We start from the raw sequence: 16,959 nt of genomic DNA, 5'->3' as shown, positions 1-16,959 counted from the left end.
GGTTTGTGAGGTTCAAATGCTAGCACAGTGCCCAATACATAGCAGGTACTCAATAAATGCTTGTTTTTTCCTTTCCTTCCTCCTGTGGGCATTCCTTAACGGTGATGAGATAGTGCCAGATTTTAAAAGGTTGGGGTGGGGAGGGATGGCAAAGTTGGATACTCTATGCCCAAAGTCACTGACTTGGTGGAGTGAGCTATCAGGAAATGGAGTGGTCTGGACCACAGGACTCCTAGTTTTATTTTCACTTGTGTGTGATGAGGAGGACTCAGAATTCTAGGTTATTGGGGGAGAGAAGATCATGTGAAAAGAGCTAATTGGGGTTCTCTTTTTGGTCACCTTTTTGTCTCATTTTCTTTTCCTCTTCAACCTCTCCCTCTCTTCAGACACCAGGCTCCAAGTTCCATTCAGAGCAATTCTTTACTACTTTCAAGCTGTCCGGCTTCCTTCCTCTTCAAGAAAAGGACTTTCAGATGCTGCAGAAAAAACTGGACAGGCATCCCTTTGGCTTCCCTTAAATAGCTCTCTCTCTCTCTCTCTCTCTCATTTGGGCTCCCCCACCTCTGGGAAGGAGCTGGGGGTGTGGCCAGGGGCCGGTATAAAGTCCGGGGGAGCTGGGCTCGGCCAAGCATTGCTGCACTGAGTCCCCCTGGTTGACGGCATCGAGCTGAGAATGCTGCTCACAGGCCCTGCTACCAGGCACTCTCCCGTTCAGCCAGCTTACTAAGTTCCTTGGCTCTCTCCTTGGTCAACAGAAGTCTCCTATCCAGGGCTGAATCACGAAGGGCACCTGCCCCAGCCTGCCTCTGACGTTGCCCGGACCCACCTACCTCTCCTAACTGTTGCTGGCTCTGCTCCTCACCTGCTTACACCTCGACTGGTCATGTTGCCCCTCTGCCTTGTGGCTGGGCTGCTGCTAGCCGCTGTGCCAGGGCTATGTCAGGGAGATGAAGCCATCCACTGCCCACCTTGTTCAGAGGAGAAGCTGGCACGCTGCCAGCCCCCAACGGGCTGTGAGGAGTTGGTCCGAGAGCCTGGCTGTGGCTGCTGTGCCACCTGTGCCCTGAGTAAGGGGATGCCCTGTGGTGTGTACACTGCCCGCTGTGGCTCAGGCCTACGCTGCTACCCACCTCGAGGGGTGGAGAAGCCCCTGCACACACTGATGCATGGACAAGGGATCTGCATGGAGCTGGCAGAGATTGAGGCTATCCAGGAGAGTATGCAGACCACGGGTAAGGAACCCTCAGTCCCCAACCCTGACCTTCTTGTCCTCTGCCCCTCTACTCACCTCCCCACCTCAGGTCCACTTAGGTTTGGTTTTCTCCAAGCCAGCCACTGTCTGACAACTAACCTATTCTCCCCTCTTTGGTCCTTGTGTCTGGAGCTCAAAGTTCCTTAGTTGTCCCATCCTCTTGCCCCTGGGGTTGAGGTGAGTATAAGAATACTTGGTGGTGTTGCCCAGGAACAGGGACAGGTACAAATCAAAACAACTACCAGAAGACTGGAGCAAATATTCTTTGAGAGCCCATCTGGCCCTCCTCCTCTTCTCCAGCCTCTCAGGGTCTTTGTGTCCTCTGCAGGGCAGACTAGGTGGTGTGGTCTTGTTGCTGGCAGGGAAGGGACTAGCAAGTCTCAGGCCCCTCAAGCCTCCCTAGCCTCAGGTCTTTCCTCATAGATCAGAGCTGCTTTGCCCTTTGTATTACTGCCTTTGAAAGATGGAGCTTGCCAAAGGGAACGACTGCAGAGTCTGGAAGAATGAGGAGGGGCAGGAAGACTATATGTGCATATTTATTTATTTATTTATTTATTTATATAGTGTGTGTGTATTTTTTTTTTTTAGTGGGGGAGAAGAGAGGAAAGCATAGGAATAGGAGAGAGCCAAATAGTTCCAAGACAGTTCCTGACCCAAGACCTTCCTCCTTTTAATCTGGTTGAAGGTAGATTGGTGAAACCTAAGTGGTCTTGGAAACCAAGTTTGGTATTAAGGTAGAATTCATGGAGTTGGAAAAAACTAGATTAGAGAGGCTTTGGGAAATGGTGGAAGAATTCCCCTTTCCCAAAGCCCTTAATCTATCTCTCAGAACTGGGGGAGAAGGGTGTCTGGGGTCATGTAGGGGAAAAGATTGGCTATCTGCCCAATCTGGAGCCATTCTCCTTCCATGGTAGAGAAATGCTACTCTCCTCACAGTTGCCATTTTCAGGGGGTTGGGACAGGGGAGAGTTAATGTGAGTGTATTAACTCTTTTGGTGACTGGAATACTGAGACTGGAGAACTGGGAAACTAAAAAAGTGCTTGTGTAAGTTGAAGACAGTCTCCCCCACCCCAGCTTCTCTCTCTCTCTCTCTCTCTCTCTCTCTCTCTCTCTCTCTCTCTCTTCTCACTCTTCCTAGTGCTTGAGGCTCTCTCATTGTTAAGTCTTAGCTCCAGACGCTGGGGCTCTGGGCCCCTGAGTTTCCTGACCCTAAGGCCCCAGCCTCTTTGCTTCCTCACTACTCTGCAGCTGGTGGGAGCAGGATGCAGGTTGCTGGGGAAAACAGGAAGGAGACAGCCCTTAGGGGTCCTGACCTCAGCCCTGGCTGCCCCATCAACTCACTAGACTGGGAAAGGTGGTGTGTGTGTGTGTGTGTGTGTGTGTGTGTGTGGTGTATGGGGCACTCAGAACATCTGAATGAGTACCTAAACAGAACCAGGAGAGATGAATTTGAACGAGAGTGACTCTCCACTCTGTTTTTTAGGGACTCTGGAAAGTGGCAAGGGCCAGCGAGGAGAGGATGGGCCCTGTGTCATGTTGGAGGGGACATGGGGGATAACCACAGCTGGAACATCTCCAGCTGTGGATATGGTTAGATCCCTCTCTCCTTTGTGTCTGTCTGTTTCAGAGGTGTAAGCTTTGCCTCCCCCGCCAATGGACTATGCCAGACATTGGTATGAGCTTGATGGTCTGTACCATCTTCTCTCTGAGCCTTGGAGATGAGAACTCAAAGCAGAAGGCTTAGACACCAGAGTGGCACTTTCTAGGCATCTCCTCTCAAGTTAAGTGAACAAGCATTTATTAAGCACCTACTATGTGCCAGGCACTGTACTAGGCAGTGAGTATACAAAGAGAGGAAATAAAATCATCCCTGTTTTCAAAGAGCTCATAGTCTAAAGGAGGGCACAATGTGTAAACTCTGTACAAACAAATTTATCCTGTTATATAGGATAATTATATGCACTCCCTATCTCTCTCTAGTCAGGAGAGGAGTAGGAAAGGAGTGACCAACCTTCATCTATGGAGGGGGAGTACCTCTAAGTCCTTTGGATCATGAAAAGAAGAGCACACAAATGACATGGAAAATACCATGTAAGCCAGCCCTGGAGCTGTGTGTGTGTATGTGTGTACATGCAAGTGCATTAATTTTTGAGGGTGATAGGATGGCAGTTGTGGCCCCCATGGCCCTCTGGGTAGCCCATGTTTTCTGTTCCATGTTCCCTCTAGGACTCAGTTTGATGCTGAGAATACTAAGGGAGAAGGAGAAAAGGTGTCCAACTGGTGAGGTCAGCCAGTGCCCTACATGCCTGGCCCTTGCCAGGGCTAGGCAGTTTAGGTTTGAGACTAGGTCCTCAGTGAAATGGAGGTAATGTGCTTGGAACCTTCTAAACACCACCCAGCTCCCTACGTATTCAGTCACTAGACAGAGAGTGTCCAGGAGCTCAGGCCCCTGTTGGACTTCTTTCTAGGAAAAACAAACAGGGATGACTCCCCTTTCCTACCCAGGTGTCTAGGCACAATCCTGCTTGTTGCCCTGGGAGAAGAGCTTTTGGAAGCTTTCTGGGCTGCCTCTTCTCACTGAGCTCTCTCTTTCCACCCTACCTCTGATCATCTGGCAGCTTTCTTCTTTACTCAGATTCCCTCCAGACAGAGGTGCAGCTGGGGGTAGGTGGAGTGAGAGGGAGGGAAAGGTGATGAGTAGGGTGCTTGGGGTGCCCTTTTCATGTGGAACAACCATGGTCCTGCTGCCTCACATCTCTCTTTGCCCCGCTCCCAGCCTCCTTTCATCCTGAGATTCTCAGCCTATCCGTCTGCCCCGAAGGCAGAAGACTCTTGCCCCTCCCCTCCAACTCCATCCCACTCCAAGTGGGACCGACAGGTTATGCATTAACAAAGAGGAGGTCGCCAGAGGTGAGAGACCATGGGACATCTGCGTCAGAGTTCTGTGAATCTGTTGCCAGCAGCAGCAGCAACAGCAGCAGCTGTACAGTGGTGGTATGTTGGCCATTACCTATTGGCATCTTCCAGTGAGGACACTGGAGGGCCTGGCCTAAACATAACAGCAAGGCTAGGGGACTCTTCAGTTCTGTCCTGGGTTCTCCCAGGATGGATAGGGGTACAGGGGGTGGAGCAGGAGAAGGAATGATGGGCCTGGGTTAATTTTTATCCCATATAGCAAATAGCATCTCCTTACCTAAGTGCCAGGAACTGTCACCTCATGGGAACAAGGTATTCCCAGAAATCTGCTTCCATGGGGGTGGGGGAGTGGGATGCACAGTTGTGGGCTGGAGAGGGGGAGGACCTGGTTGTTTTTGTTTGCTTTTCTTAATTGACTGAACTGGGGACTATAGGTACCTTGGGCTCTAGGAGCTGTCCATTTAAAGAAACAGACTCCCTGGGGGATGATCATATAGGATCATAGGGTTAGAGGGAGAATGTGGAATCCAAGGTCATTGAATCCAACGCCCTCCTACATTTTACAAATGAGGAAACTGAGGCCCCAAAAGGTGAAGTGATTTAGACCAAGGTCACAAAGATAGGGATAAGACTTCCAATCCAGTGCTATTGCCACTGCACCATGCTCCTCTGTCTCAATACATTCTCTTATAGTGGCTGGAGTTGGAAGAGGACTAGGGGGACCAAGCCTCCAGTCTGGGACTCAGGATGTCTAAATTCTTGGCCAGACTTCCAAACTATGTCACAGTGGCTCCCTGTATCGTAGGGACCCTGGTTAAAGGAGACAGATTTCCTCAGGGACCTGGGTCTTCTGGCTCCAGGATAGTAGTTGGATGAGAATATGAGGCCCCTGATAATGACATCTTGCCCCAATTGTACAGATAATTAGGCCTACAATTCACAGAAATGAGTTGTAGACAGGTAAGTATCTTATCAGTTCCTGATTGGTCAAGCAAGAGCCCTCGGAGAACCCCAGTAGGAGAAAGGGAGAAGATGAAGTGGGATGGGGGGCTATGAGATGTCAAATTAAGGGTCAGGTAAGAAGGGACACTGGCAGATAGAAGCAAGCATTTTGGAAGGAACTGGGAGATACTGAAGAAGGATCGGGGGCTGTGGGGATACTGAGGAAGAGGGGAATGGGCTGGGGAGAAGTAGGAACAAGAGTGATTTTAGTGTCTTTCTAGTGTCAGTCATAAACAAGTGATAAGCCACATTCTGTGCTAGTAAACATGATTAAGAAAAGGAGCATTTTCTTTCTACGACCTATATTTGGGGCCCTTTTCTCTGAAGTCAGTAGTGTTGTCCAATAGGAAGGGGCTGGGCTGATCACTCTGTCCTCTGAGCCCCCTCTCTCAGTGACAGGGCTTGGATGCCTGCCCAGGTGCTGAGTGCCCCACCCAGTGTGGTACCCAGTGTGGGTGGTCTTGGCTCCAGCCAAGGGGAAGCAGAGGGAGGAGCAGCCTCTTTTGGCTGGTGACCCTTCAGATTTTGGCAGTGGTTTGTTGGAGGGAGGGCTCCATTGGCCCAACTTATGGGTCTCCTCCCTTAAGGGGTCTGAAGGTAGTTGGAGAGAGGAAAGACAGAGTCATGAGTATAGAGGGTTATTGGCTTATGAGGGGGTCTGAGGGGAAGAATGAAATCATGTAGAAAGAAGAGGAAGACCATAAACTAAACCCTGTCCTTGCTACCCCATAAGGCCTGAACTGGGAGCCATCCATTTAGTTGGCCCCAATTTGGGGCCATTTTCTTCCTAACCTATACAAGCTGGGACTCTGTCTTCATCAGTTCCTGGATGATGCCGTATTATGATCCCATGCCTCAGGGAACCCCACCATCCAAACTTGAGCTGTCTTGGGCTGTTTTACTTAGAGGGGGAGTGATTCTGCCACATAGTAATGGGGAATGTACACTGGTGCCTAAGAGGGGGAGGGAAGAAGATACTTTGGCCATAGTACCAAGATGTTTAGGCACCTTGAGGCACCTGTGTCTGTTCCATTATGAATCCTGGTCAGTACTTTAGAGAGCTGGCTCTTTGACACTTCCAGAAAGCCCAACACTAAGCTCTGCTCTAGTTAATAGGGAAAATGGTTAGGAGCGAGGCATGGAAGACAGATATGGAGGTTTTATTCCCTAGTATTAGGACCAGAATGGCTCCTGTTAGGAAAGGGACTTGTCAAATGTCAAATGAAAAGTCAACAAAGGAAAAAAGTCAGTCTGCTCCTGAGCCCTGGAGGGGAGAGGTCATTAAGTGTGTGTGTGTGTGTGTGTGTGTGTGTGTGTGTGTGTGTAGTTAGACATACCCCATTGGGTTAACCCCAAAACTCTCTCTCTCTCACTGGCTGTAAGAGAATCCTTGTCTGTGGGAGAGCAGAGCTGTCCTCCTTGACCTTTCAGATAAAAGGTTAAGGATAGGCCCTAAATGCCCCTTCTTTCTCTTAAAAAAACAAACCAATCCAAAAAACCCCATAAGCTTCCTTCCCATTGTAAAGTGGATCATTCTTTTATTTGTGTATAACAGTTCCTTACCTTTTTTGTGTGTCCTGGGACACATTGGGCAATCTATTGAAGCCCAAAATCCCCTCTCAGAATAATGTTCTTAAGTACATAAGTCCATAAAGGAAACCAATTAGAGTGAAATACAGTTATCAAAATATTAAAAAGAAGAAGTTCACAGATCCCAGCTTAAAAACCCCTGGGTCAAAATGACCTCTCTGACATCTCAGGGTTGCCCCTGAGTACCAGCATCCAAGGTTGGGTTGTATAAGTCTCCATGGACATGTCTGTGTCCTTCATGGTGTTAGAGGATTTGATTCTATCCCTTCTCAGTTTTCATCTTTCCAGCCTAGAGAGGCTTTTTATTTTTAGTCTGTCTTTACTGGGAAACTCTCTTTCTCCCCCTTCCCATTCCACCTTTGTTTTGAATCTTCCCTACTGACAAAAGACAAACACTGACAAAGACGTTCCTATAGAATCTTATAGTTCTAAACAACGACCCTGTGGAGTTGGTAGGGCAGGTATTCATAATTTCATTTGTCAGATGAAGAAACTGAGGTCCAAATTGGGGAAGCAGCCTCTATCAGTCACAGAGATAGTAATTGTCAGATTTAAGACCAGAACCTGTGTCACCTGCCTCCCATGTTTATTTTCCTTTCCTCCACACTGGACAACTTCATAGCTCTTTAGAACCAAGTCCATTGACATAATCCCCCATTTAAAGGTCTTTTTGAGGAGCCACCATGGTTGTATATGGGTAGAAGATGGAATCCTTGGTTTTATTGCCAGGTGACAAAGATGTTCAATATTTTATAGGTCATGGGGTCGCTAGGTGGTGCAGTGAATAGAGCACTGGCCCTGGAATCAGGAAGACCTGAGGTTCAAATCTGGTTTCAGACACTTATCACCTACTAGCTGTGTGACCTTGGGCAAGTCACTTAATCCCAATTGCTCTGCTTTCCCCCTCTAAAAAAGCAAAACAAACCTCCCAAAAACAAATATTTTATGGGTCTTTCTGTCCACGATAGCAAAAAGATGTTGAGGAAACAGTCTGTGATGACTCCTAGAACCCTTTATTGGATTGTAAAATACAGTTCAGAGCCTGTCATCTCTTAAGGCTAATTTGGAATCTTTTCCCCTAAATATATTACCTTTTACTTAGCTGCAAGGAAATTAATTTGCTGCTTTTCTGCCTACTTGTACAGATTTGTAAGGTCATCCTATGATTCATAGAATCATAAGATTTAGAGCTGGAAGGAACCCTAATCCACAGCACCCTCCCCTTTATTTTACAGATAAGAAAACTAAGGTCCAGAGAGTGGAGTGACTTGGCCAAGGTCACACAGTTAGTAAGTGGCAAAGGAGGGACTCAGACCCAGGTTTCTGGGTTCTTTTTCGAACAAAAGTTTTATGTCATCTGCAGATTTGGAGAATTCTCTGTGGATTCCATTTTCCAGATAATTAGCAAAGGAACGTTCAGTAAGATGAAACCAAGCAGCATTCCCTGATATTACTGCCTTTTATTCCGATTTATCCCTACCTTTTGTTCCTGTCTCTAAGCCAGTCCCCTATCCTTGGACAAAACATTTTCCCCAATCTCATGGTGACTCACTTGGAATGGTCTTTGGTGTGGAACCAAGTCAAAGGCCTTTTGAAAGTCTGATTTCCTCCTTGGTTGGTTTCCTTTTGTCCACTTTTTTTTTTTTAATAACCCCCCTTCAGAGAACTCAGAGAATAAAAAGAGAGCTGAAACCTAGATTTGGCTGGGGCTGAAAAATGCCATTTGACCTACAGGCGGCATTGGGATAGCTGCCACGCCTGGAGGAACCTGTAACCTCCTTGAGAAAAAAAAGACTGACACAAACCAGATGTGGCCTCCTGTCTAGCTGCCAACATCTGGAATTCTGGCTAGGGTTCTTTACTCAGTCTGACTCTGGGCTGCCAAGACTGAAGATTTTAGAGGTGTCCCTACTCATGGAGGGGTACTTTTGACTTTCCTCTTCATCCAAACTGTTATCTTCATTTCTGATGAAGAGAAAGACTATCAGCTTGACTTGACACCTGAATCTCAAGGATGGGTTTAAGCTCAGCTGGAGTCTTCTGGGGTTCTAGGGAAGAGAGAACTCAGTTGTATTTTTTCTTCCTTCCCCCTATGAGAGACTTGGCTTTGGTTGTAGTCCCCCTACTCCCAGTAGGCTGAAATTGTATGCATGGGGCAAGGTTTCTGTCTCTTTGTGTTTCTCTATCAATGACTCTTTCTCCCTGTCCTACTCCCCCCACCCTTATCTTTCTCTCTGTCTGTATCTCTTTATCTCTCTCTCCTTTTTTCCCCATTCGTCCCATACACCTCTTCTTGTATCTATTCATGAATTTGGCATATCTCCTCAATCATTCACGCTCATACTATTCCACACTTTCCCACACATCCCTGATTACGAACTCAGACCCACATGCAGTCATTCAAAGCTCATGTACCAACACCCTAACATACACTCACACTTATCCAATCACACCCATGAGCTGAATTCAAGTTGAGTCACACGCACACACACACACCCACACACCCACACACACCCCATACACTTTCTCTGTCAGGAAAAGTCATACACACATTCACACTTCCTCCCTCCCACCTAACCCACGGAGAGAGAGCCATTTTGGGCCCAGTTTGACATCATTCGTGGAAATTTTGATTCAGACCATTTGGAAGAAGGTCAGAAGAGCCAGCAGCTCTGGGAATCCCCTTGGGCCTGGCCCAGCCAGCAGCATGAAAAAAGCATAATGGGAGGTGGGAAGAGAACCAGGGAGAATGGGTCCAACAGGTTGACAGGAGACAGGGAGGGGAGGGCGAGTGAGGGGCTAGAGGAGAGAGCAGACCTGCAGGCCTTAGACCTCCCTGCTAGGCCTCCAGAGACCCTTCTGGGCTGTCTGAGCAGCTGTTGCTAGTGAATCAGCTGAAGGCCTACTCAGATTCAGGGACTTTGAAATGAATATTCTCCCTGGAGGGCATAGGCAAAGGCAGGAAAGCATAAGCTGTGTCCACAGGAAGCTAGGTACTCTACCCCTGATGCCTGCTCACTGGTCAGTGCCTTGGAGCTTAGGCCAGTGCTTTTGCCTTCCCATTTGGGTAAGGGCTAACAGGAGAGGTACCTCTGCCCCAAAGGGGCAAGATACCATACTTGTCTGGGGGGAGTCTCTCCCTTAGATTCATGGAAAACAATAAGATCGTAGATCTAGAGTTGGAAGGGACCTTAAAAACCACCAAGTCAAAACCCCTCTTGAAGAAACTGAGGCCCAGAGAGGTTAAATAGTTGCTGTTCAGTTGTGTCCAAATCTTTGTGACCCTGTGGACAATGCCAATACTGTCCATAGGGTTATCTTGGCAAAGAAACTAGAGTGGTTTGCTATTTCCTTCTCCAGTGGATTAAGGCAAACAGAAGTTAAGTGACTTGCCCAGGGTCACACAGCTAGTAAATGTTCGAGACTGGATTTGAATTCAGGTCTTCCTGACTCCAAGCCCAGTGCTTTATCCATTGAGCCATCTAGCTGACCCTATGCTATAAGTAATAGCAGCTTGCATTTATACAGGGCATTAGGGTTTGCAAAGTACTGTACATAGATCCTTTGGTCCTCACAACAACCCTGTGAAGTATGGGCAGTTATTATCCCCATTTTCACATGAAAAGACCGAGGTTGTGAGACATTAAGGGGCTCATCCAAGGTCTGGCAGTTAGTATCTGAGGCAGACTCTGAACTTAGGTTCTCCTGATCTTAGGTCAAGTACTCTATCCATTGGGCCACACAGCCATGCCCTGAGCCTGGGAGACTTGAGTGGGGTGGGGGGAGAGGTTATGCAGTTAACCTCTGCCCCTATCTTTGGCACTGACCCTCTCTCTTCCCTAACCCCACCTTGTGAGTACAGACAAGGAGGAGAGTGAGCACCCCAACAACAGCTTCAGCCCCTGCAGTGCCCATGACCGCAAATGCCTGCAGAAGCACTTAGCCAAAATCCGGGGCCTGAACAGCAACAGCGGCAAGATGAAGAGTGTCAGCAGTGTGGCCCACCGCGAAGACAGTCGGCCCATGGTGAGGCTCCTCCTCCTTCTCCCAAACCCAGATAATTTCCAGTCAGTGGCGTTCATTTAGCCAACATTTATTAAACACAAGGAATATCCGAGATTCTCCTGGCTTACTCATTATATTGTAGCATGCACAACTAACCCATATCCCACACCTCTCTTTACTAACACCCCTTCTTTCCTTCCTTTTCCTCCCAATGTGGCCCTGCCCCTCTGCTCTAGTGACCCTCATCCTCTCCCCAATCCTTCCCAGTATTCTCTAAGCCTTGCTACTTTCCTCCAGTGTGCCCCCAGCTCTTAGTCCTCTCCCCCTGGTTCTTCATCCCTCTCTTTTTCTTTTGTGTTCCCCTAGCCCTTGACCATTTCCCCCAGTATCCCTTGGGTCCTGGTACTTTCTTGCAGTGTCCCCTCCCTCCAGCCCTTACACCTCCTCTCAAACACCACTCCTCTTTGGTGTCCTCACAACCCTTGGTCCTTTTCTTATCAGATCCTCCTAACCTTTGCTCTTCTGTAGTGTAACCACTCCAGCTCCTGTCCCTTACTATCTCTGTGGCTCCCAGTACTCCACTGACCCTTTCTTCTCTCTGTCTCAGCTTCCCTGCCCCCTGGTCCTTGCTCCTCTTCTAGAAGGGCACCCTAGTCCTTGTCCCTCTGCCCCTGGGCATTCCCACATCTCCCAGGTTCTCTTGCATCCCCTACCCACTCAGGGAGCCCTGAGGCCAGGCCATGTGACTTTGCTTACCTCTTACAGACTCAGGGTTCTTGTCAGAGTGAATTACACCGGGCTCTGGAGCGACTGGCAGCATCTCAGGGTCGTACCCATGAGGACCTATACATGATCCCCATCCCCAACTGTGACCGAAATGGCAACTTCCACCCCAAGCAGGTGAGTCCTGGATCCTAACACTTTCCACTGATCTCCAATTCCTGACTCCTCTCAAGGTGACTGACTGTTATGGTCAATACCCCCAAACCCAGCAGAAATCTGGACCTGAATCCTAACTCTAATGAGAACCTTCATTCTGACCTTAAATCTAACCACAATTTTAGGGCCAACTTTGATCCCAACCCCAGCGCTAACTCTAACCTTGACTCTAATCATGGAACCATGGGTCATGAGCATTGGAAGGGAGGGACCTCAGGAGCCACAGAAACATTTTAGCACTGGAAAGGAGCTTAGAGGTCATCTATTCAACATCTTCGTTTTTACTGAGGATGAAATAGAAATGAAGCACCTTGCCCAAGGTCCAGCAAATGATAAATGACAGTCTTGGAGTCTAAACCCAGGATGTCTGAATCCGAATCTGGCCTACTTTCTATTGCACTGAATTCACTCTGCAAGCATAGAGGTCATGCAGTAGACAGAGCACTGGGCCTAGAGTCAGAAAGACTGGAGTTCAAATCAAGCTTCAGATACATACTAGTGATAGGACCTTAGGTGAATCACTGAACTGCTATTTGCCTCAGTTTCCCCAACTGTAAAATGGGGATAATAGAAGCACCTGCTTCCTAGCATTATTGTGAAGATCAAATGAGATAACATTTGTACAGCATTTAGCACAGTGCCTGGAACATAGAAAGTGCTTAATAAGTGCTTGTATTTCTTCTTTCCCTTCTTCCTTTTTTGTTTTCTTCCTTCTCTCCTCCCTCCTTTCTAATCTTCTCTTCCTTCCTCCTCTCTTTTTCCTTCCTTCCCTCCCTTCCTTTCTTCCTCCCTCCCTTCCTTCTTCCCTTCCTTTCTTCCTACCTTCCTCCCTTCTTTCCTCCCTTCCTTCAACTTCCTTCCTTCCTCCCTTCAATTTCCTTCCTTCCTTCCTTCCTTCCTTCCTTCCTTCCTTCCTTCCTTCCTTCCTTCCTTCCTTCCTTCCTTCCACAATAACTTCCCAGATTCAGAGACAATTATTAAATCACTGTTCCTGGGTTTGACACCTGCCAAAAGAACCTCTACTGGACTGTTATATCAAAGAGTGGGACATTTCTGAGCAAATTAGTCAGGAAGGTCACTTAGTTCAACCCTGTCCTTTAAAAGCAGCAGACACTAAGCTCCAAAGAAGTCACATGACTCACCTAAGGCCATTAAGCTGGTCAGTGGTAGATAGGTGCCAGAATCTATATCTCTTGCCTTCCAGTCTAGGGGATTATGGTAGACTGTCTTTGTCCTGTATCTGTTTATCCTGCAGTCTGGCCACCCTACTAGTAGCTTGCTAACTGCTTTGTAGATGTGTGGCTCCAGATTGATGTCCTCTATAGCTCTTCCTGGTCTCTAGGGGCCTGAGATCTTAGCTCCTTCTTTCTTGGAGACAGGGAAAAGTCAGTCTGGTTGGGACATGATGGAGTCACGGTCAGTTTCTTCACCTTTCCTTCTGATCCCCACCAATTTCATGATCTATGAAAAGAGCCTGGATCCATCCTCCTGCTTCTGGACAGGCTGAGGGGTCAGGGTATCCATGATCTGATTCTTGGTTCTGCTGCCACATTGCTGTGTGACTTTAAACAAGCCACTTCTCCCTGGGCTTTGGTTTCCTCATCTGTAGAATGAGAGGGTTGGTCTAAATGTGTTTCACTCCCCTTTCCAACTGTAATCCTATGATTCTAACAAGAATGTGGTTGAATCCAATGAAAACTACATCTCACATCTAAAGACCTGAACTGAGGGGAGAGAGAAGATCATGGGATCAGAGACTTAGCACTGGAGCCCATCTAGACCAATTCCCTTATTTGTAGGTGAGGAAACTGATGTTCTGAGAGGTTGTGACTTGAACAGAGTTTCATAGATATCTAACGCACGATATGAATCCTGACTCCAAACCCCATTTTCTCTCCATGTTACCTGCCAGAAAAGACATAAGATGGGGGTGGCTAGGTGGCACAGTGAATAGAGCACTGGCCCTGGAGTCAGGAGGACCTGAGTTCAAATCGGGCCTCAGACACTTAACACAAAACTAGCTGTGTGACCTTGGGCAAGTTACTTAACTCCAATTTCCCTACCTTCCCCCCTCATAAAGAAAAGATATTAAGATACAACATGGAGTTATTGACCTGGACCTCCTGTTTCCCCAAATGTCAGGATAGTGGAGGTCTTTGTGCTTGGTCACAAGGACCCAAGGCTTAGCTGACCCCCCCTGTGCTCAAGCAGACCTTCTAATTTATAATATTCTGGAAGAAGAGACAATAGACTTAGTCTTCTCAGCCCCAGAGAGCAGAACTAGGAGAACTGGGTGGAATTTACCAAGAGGAACATTTAGACTTAATTGAAATGAAAACTTTCCCCAAATTAGAACTATCAAAAATGGAATGGAAAAAGTCAATTTCCTTTCACTTAGAGGTCTTTAAGAGAAGGCTGGATAACCATTTGTTGAAAATATTTTATAGAAAATTCCAGGAGAGGTAAGGGTTAGATTAGTTGGTCTCTGAGGTTCCTTCCAACTTTGAGATTCTGCCATTTTATTTCTATATTTCACTGAGTAATCCATGTATCAGTTTATCATTAAGCTCCTATGTGCTAGGCACTATGCTAAGCTCTGGAGATACAAAAAGAGACAAAAGACAGTTCCTGCCCTCAGGGAGCTTACAATCTAATGGAAAAGTATGGAAGAGTAGAAAGCATGCTTACTCTGTTAGTACATACTAGTTGGAACTCTGGAGGTAAATCCTCTGAAAGGCAATTGTGGCATAGGGAAAAGAAAATTGGCTTTAATGTCAGGGAGACCTGGGTTCAAGTCTTGCCACTGATTATGGGCAAGTCATTTAATCTCCCATTACCCCAGGTAACTCCATAAGACTGAATTGTGGAGAAAGTACCAATACATAGTGATAGTTTCCTTATCTGGAAGTTTTCTATGGTAAAGAAATCAGGTCTAGGCTTCCTAAAAAAATGAAATCTCAGATTTCACCCTCACCACTATCTCAGCCCTAACTTTAAAACTGTACAATTCTTCTCATCTAGCCCAAGGCGGACACACATACACACACACACACACACGCGCACACACACACACACACACACCATCCCTTCTCCTTTCCACTCCTTAAACACACACCCAAATTCTACCCTCAGTGTTCTAGTAGTCTACCAGTTCCCTGTTTTGTGCTCTGTATACTCCTGAGGGCAGTTAGATTGTGCAGTGGATAGAGAGCCAGGCCTGGAGTCAGCAAGACCTGAGTTCAAATCTGACCTCAGACACCTACTAGCTGTGTGACCCTGGGCAAGTCACTTAACCTCTGTTTACCTTTGAGGCATCAAGGTTGCTCAGTGGATAAAGCATTAGACCTGGAGCCAGGAAGATCCAAGTTAAAATCTAGCCTTAGACACTCATTAGCTGTGTGATCTTGGGCAAGTCACTTAATCCTGTTTGCCTCAGTTTCCTCATCTGTTAAATGAACTGGAGAAGAAAATGGCAAACCACTACAATATCTCTGTCAAGAAAATCCCAAATGGTGTCATGAAGAGACAGAAAGAACTGAACAACAATACTCCTTTTTAAAAAAAGTTTTGTTTTGCTTTTTTCTTTTTTTTGGAGGGTGGAGGGCAGGGCAATTGGGGTTAAGTAACTTGCCAAAGGTCACACAGCTATTAAGTGTCTGAGGCGGTATTTGAACTCAGGTCCTCCTGACTCCAGTGTCAGTGCTCTATTCACTAGCTTCACCTGAACAACAAAACTCTTTAAAATTATTTTTATTTATTTATAACACTCATTATTTTTCTGAATTCCAAATTCTCTCCTTCCTCCTTCCACATTTTTACCCATTGAGAAGGCAAGAACTGTGATATCAATTATATGAACAATAATACTCTTTGATTGGCAGTCTGGTGTGGTAAATCAGATACTAGACTTTGGAATCAGGAATATCTGGGTTCAAATCCCACATCTGATAATTACTAGCTTTGTGATGATGCCAGAGAAGCAATTTAACCTCTCTGTGCCTCAGTTTCCTCATCTATAAAATTAAGAGGCAGGACTGATGGCCTCTTTGTCCTTTCCAGATAAGTTCCCCTTGCTTAATGGGTTGTCTTGGTTCTTTCTCCCAAGGGCTTTTAAATGCTTTCTCTATAGCCTTAGCTTTGACATTGGGTCAAAGAGGGGGTGGGTGTGTCTAGGTTTGACCTTTTTTCTGTATATGAAATAACTCCTCCCTGTCCTTGTTTCTGACAGTGCCACCCAGCCCTGGATGGGCAGCGGGGGAAATGCTGGTGTGTGGACCGGAAGACAGGGGTGAGGCTCTCTGGAGGGCTGGAGCTGAGAGGAGAGTTAGACTGCCACCAGGCATCAGATGGCCTCCGAGATTGAGTTCTTTGAGGCCCACAGGCAGGGGTTCCCCAAACACCGCCCCCCCACCCCCAGAGACCAAGGAACCCACTGAGTCTGTGTTTGAATTGGGGGAGGGTGGAGGGAGGCCAGAGAATCCTTCCTTCTTTCTCCCTGGTCTGGCCTTAATTTCTAATCCAGATTTCTCCCCTTGGTGTGAGTGTGCCCTTTGAGATGTCCTTCTTTGGGCTTTAGTAGCCCAAGGTCAGGGAGTGTGTAGACTTGCATGGCTATATCCCCAAACTGATCTTGAATTCCAGTCTTCAGCCTCCTGGGGATATTTGCTCCTCACCCTCTTAGTCTGGTGGGCCAGGGGAATGGGTACCAGAAAGGGATTGGTCTGTAGAAGAGAATTCTCAGTCTAGAAAGAATAGTATAGAGGCAGTTTGTGTAGTGGTTAGAGAGCTGACCTCAGAGCCAGGAGGACCTGGGTTCAAGTCCCATCTCTGACACTGACTAGCTATGTGACCCTAGGCAAGTCAATTAACCTCTCAATTCCCTCAGTCTTTAAGTTTCAGAGAAGATGTCAGCTTGCATTAGTAAAGAGAATTTTGAAACTCTACCAATGCCACCACAGATCCAATCCCTGTCCTAGAGAAAGTAATAGGGAGAAGGCAAACACTTGGTTCAATTCCTCTAGCTTCTTTGGGCCCTAGGGTAGGCAGGGAGTTTGGAGGTGGTCCAAATGCAGCTTCTGTGGGTTGAGGGTGTGGATGGGGAAAAAGAATTATTAGATTCAGCTAACAAAAAACTTGAGCTCTTCTCAGTCAAGTAGACAAGGAGATTTTTTTTTTGCTTTTTTTTCCCCTCTCCTTGGCTGAATATTCTCTTTCCCCTTCCCCTCCCCCATCGGCTCCTAGCTTCAGGGACATC

At 47.1% G+C, this 16,959-nt stretch overlaps 1 protein-coding gene across 2 annotated transcripts in view; it reads left to right on the top strand.

The window, feature by feature from the left end:
• The first annotated feature begins 600 nt into the window (after positions 1-600).
• The window catches only part of IGFBP4 (insulin like growth factor binding protein 4), a 29,519-nt gene continuing 13,160 nt past the window's right edge, over positions 601-16,959 (top strand). Inside the window, exons 1-4 of one of the 2 annotated variants that reach the window (XM_069074216.1) lie at positions 601-1,232; positions 10,624-10,787; positions 11,532-11,666; positions 15,934-16,957. In XM_069074216.1, coding sequence (XP_068930317.1) covers positions 884-1,232; positions 10,624-10,787; positions 11,532-11,666; positions 15,934-16,068 — 783 coding nt within the window. In that variant the 5' untranslated portion in view covers positions 601-883 and the 3' untranslated portion in view covers positions 16,069-16,957. Of the gene's footprint in view, positions 1,233-10,623; positions 10,788-11,531; positions 11,667-15,933; positions 16,958-16,959 lie in introns of those variants that run through there. The other variant, XM_069074217.1, reaches the window with a different exon arrangement.

This window comes from Petaurus breviceps, unplaced genomic scaffold (genome assembly GCF_028583685.1).
Source record: "Petaurus breviceps papuanus isolate PSGF00001 unplaced genomic scaffold, PetGlider_PUasm1.0 90887, whole genome shotgun sequence".
Lineage (NCBI taxonomy): Eukaryota > Metazoa > Chordata > Mammalia > Diprotodontia > Petauridae > Petaurus > Petaurus breviceps.
The sequence above is the reverse complement of the archived record's forward strand: the minus strand, read 5'-3'. Positions and strand labels throughout refer to the sequence as shown.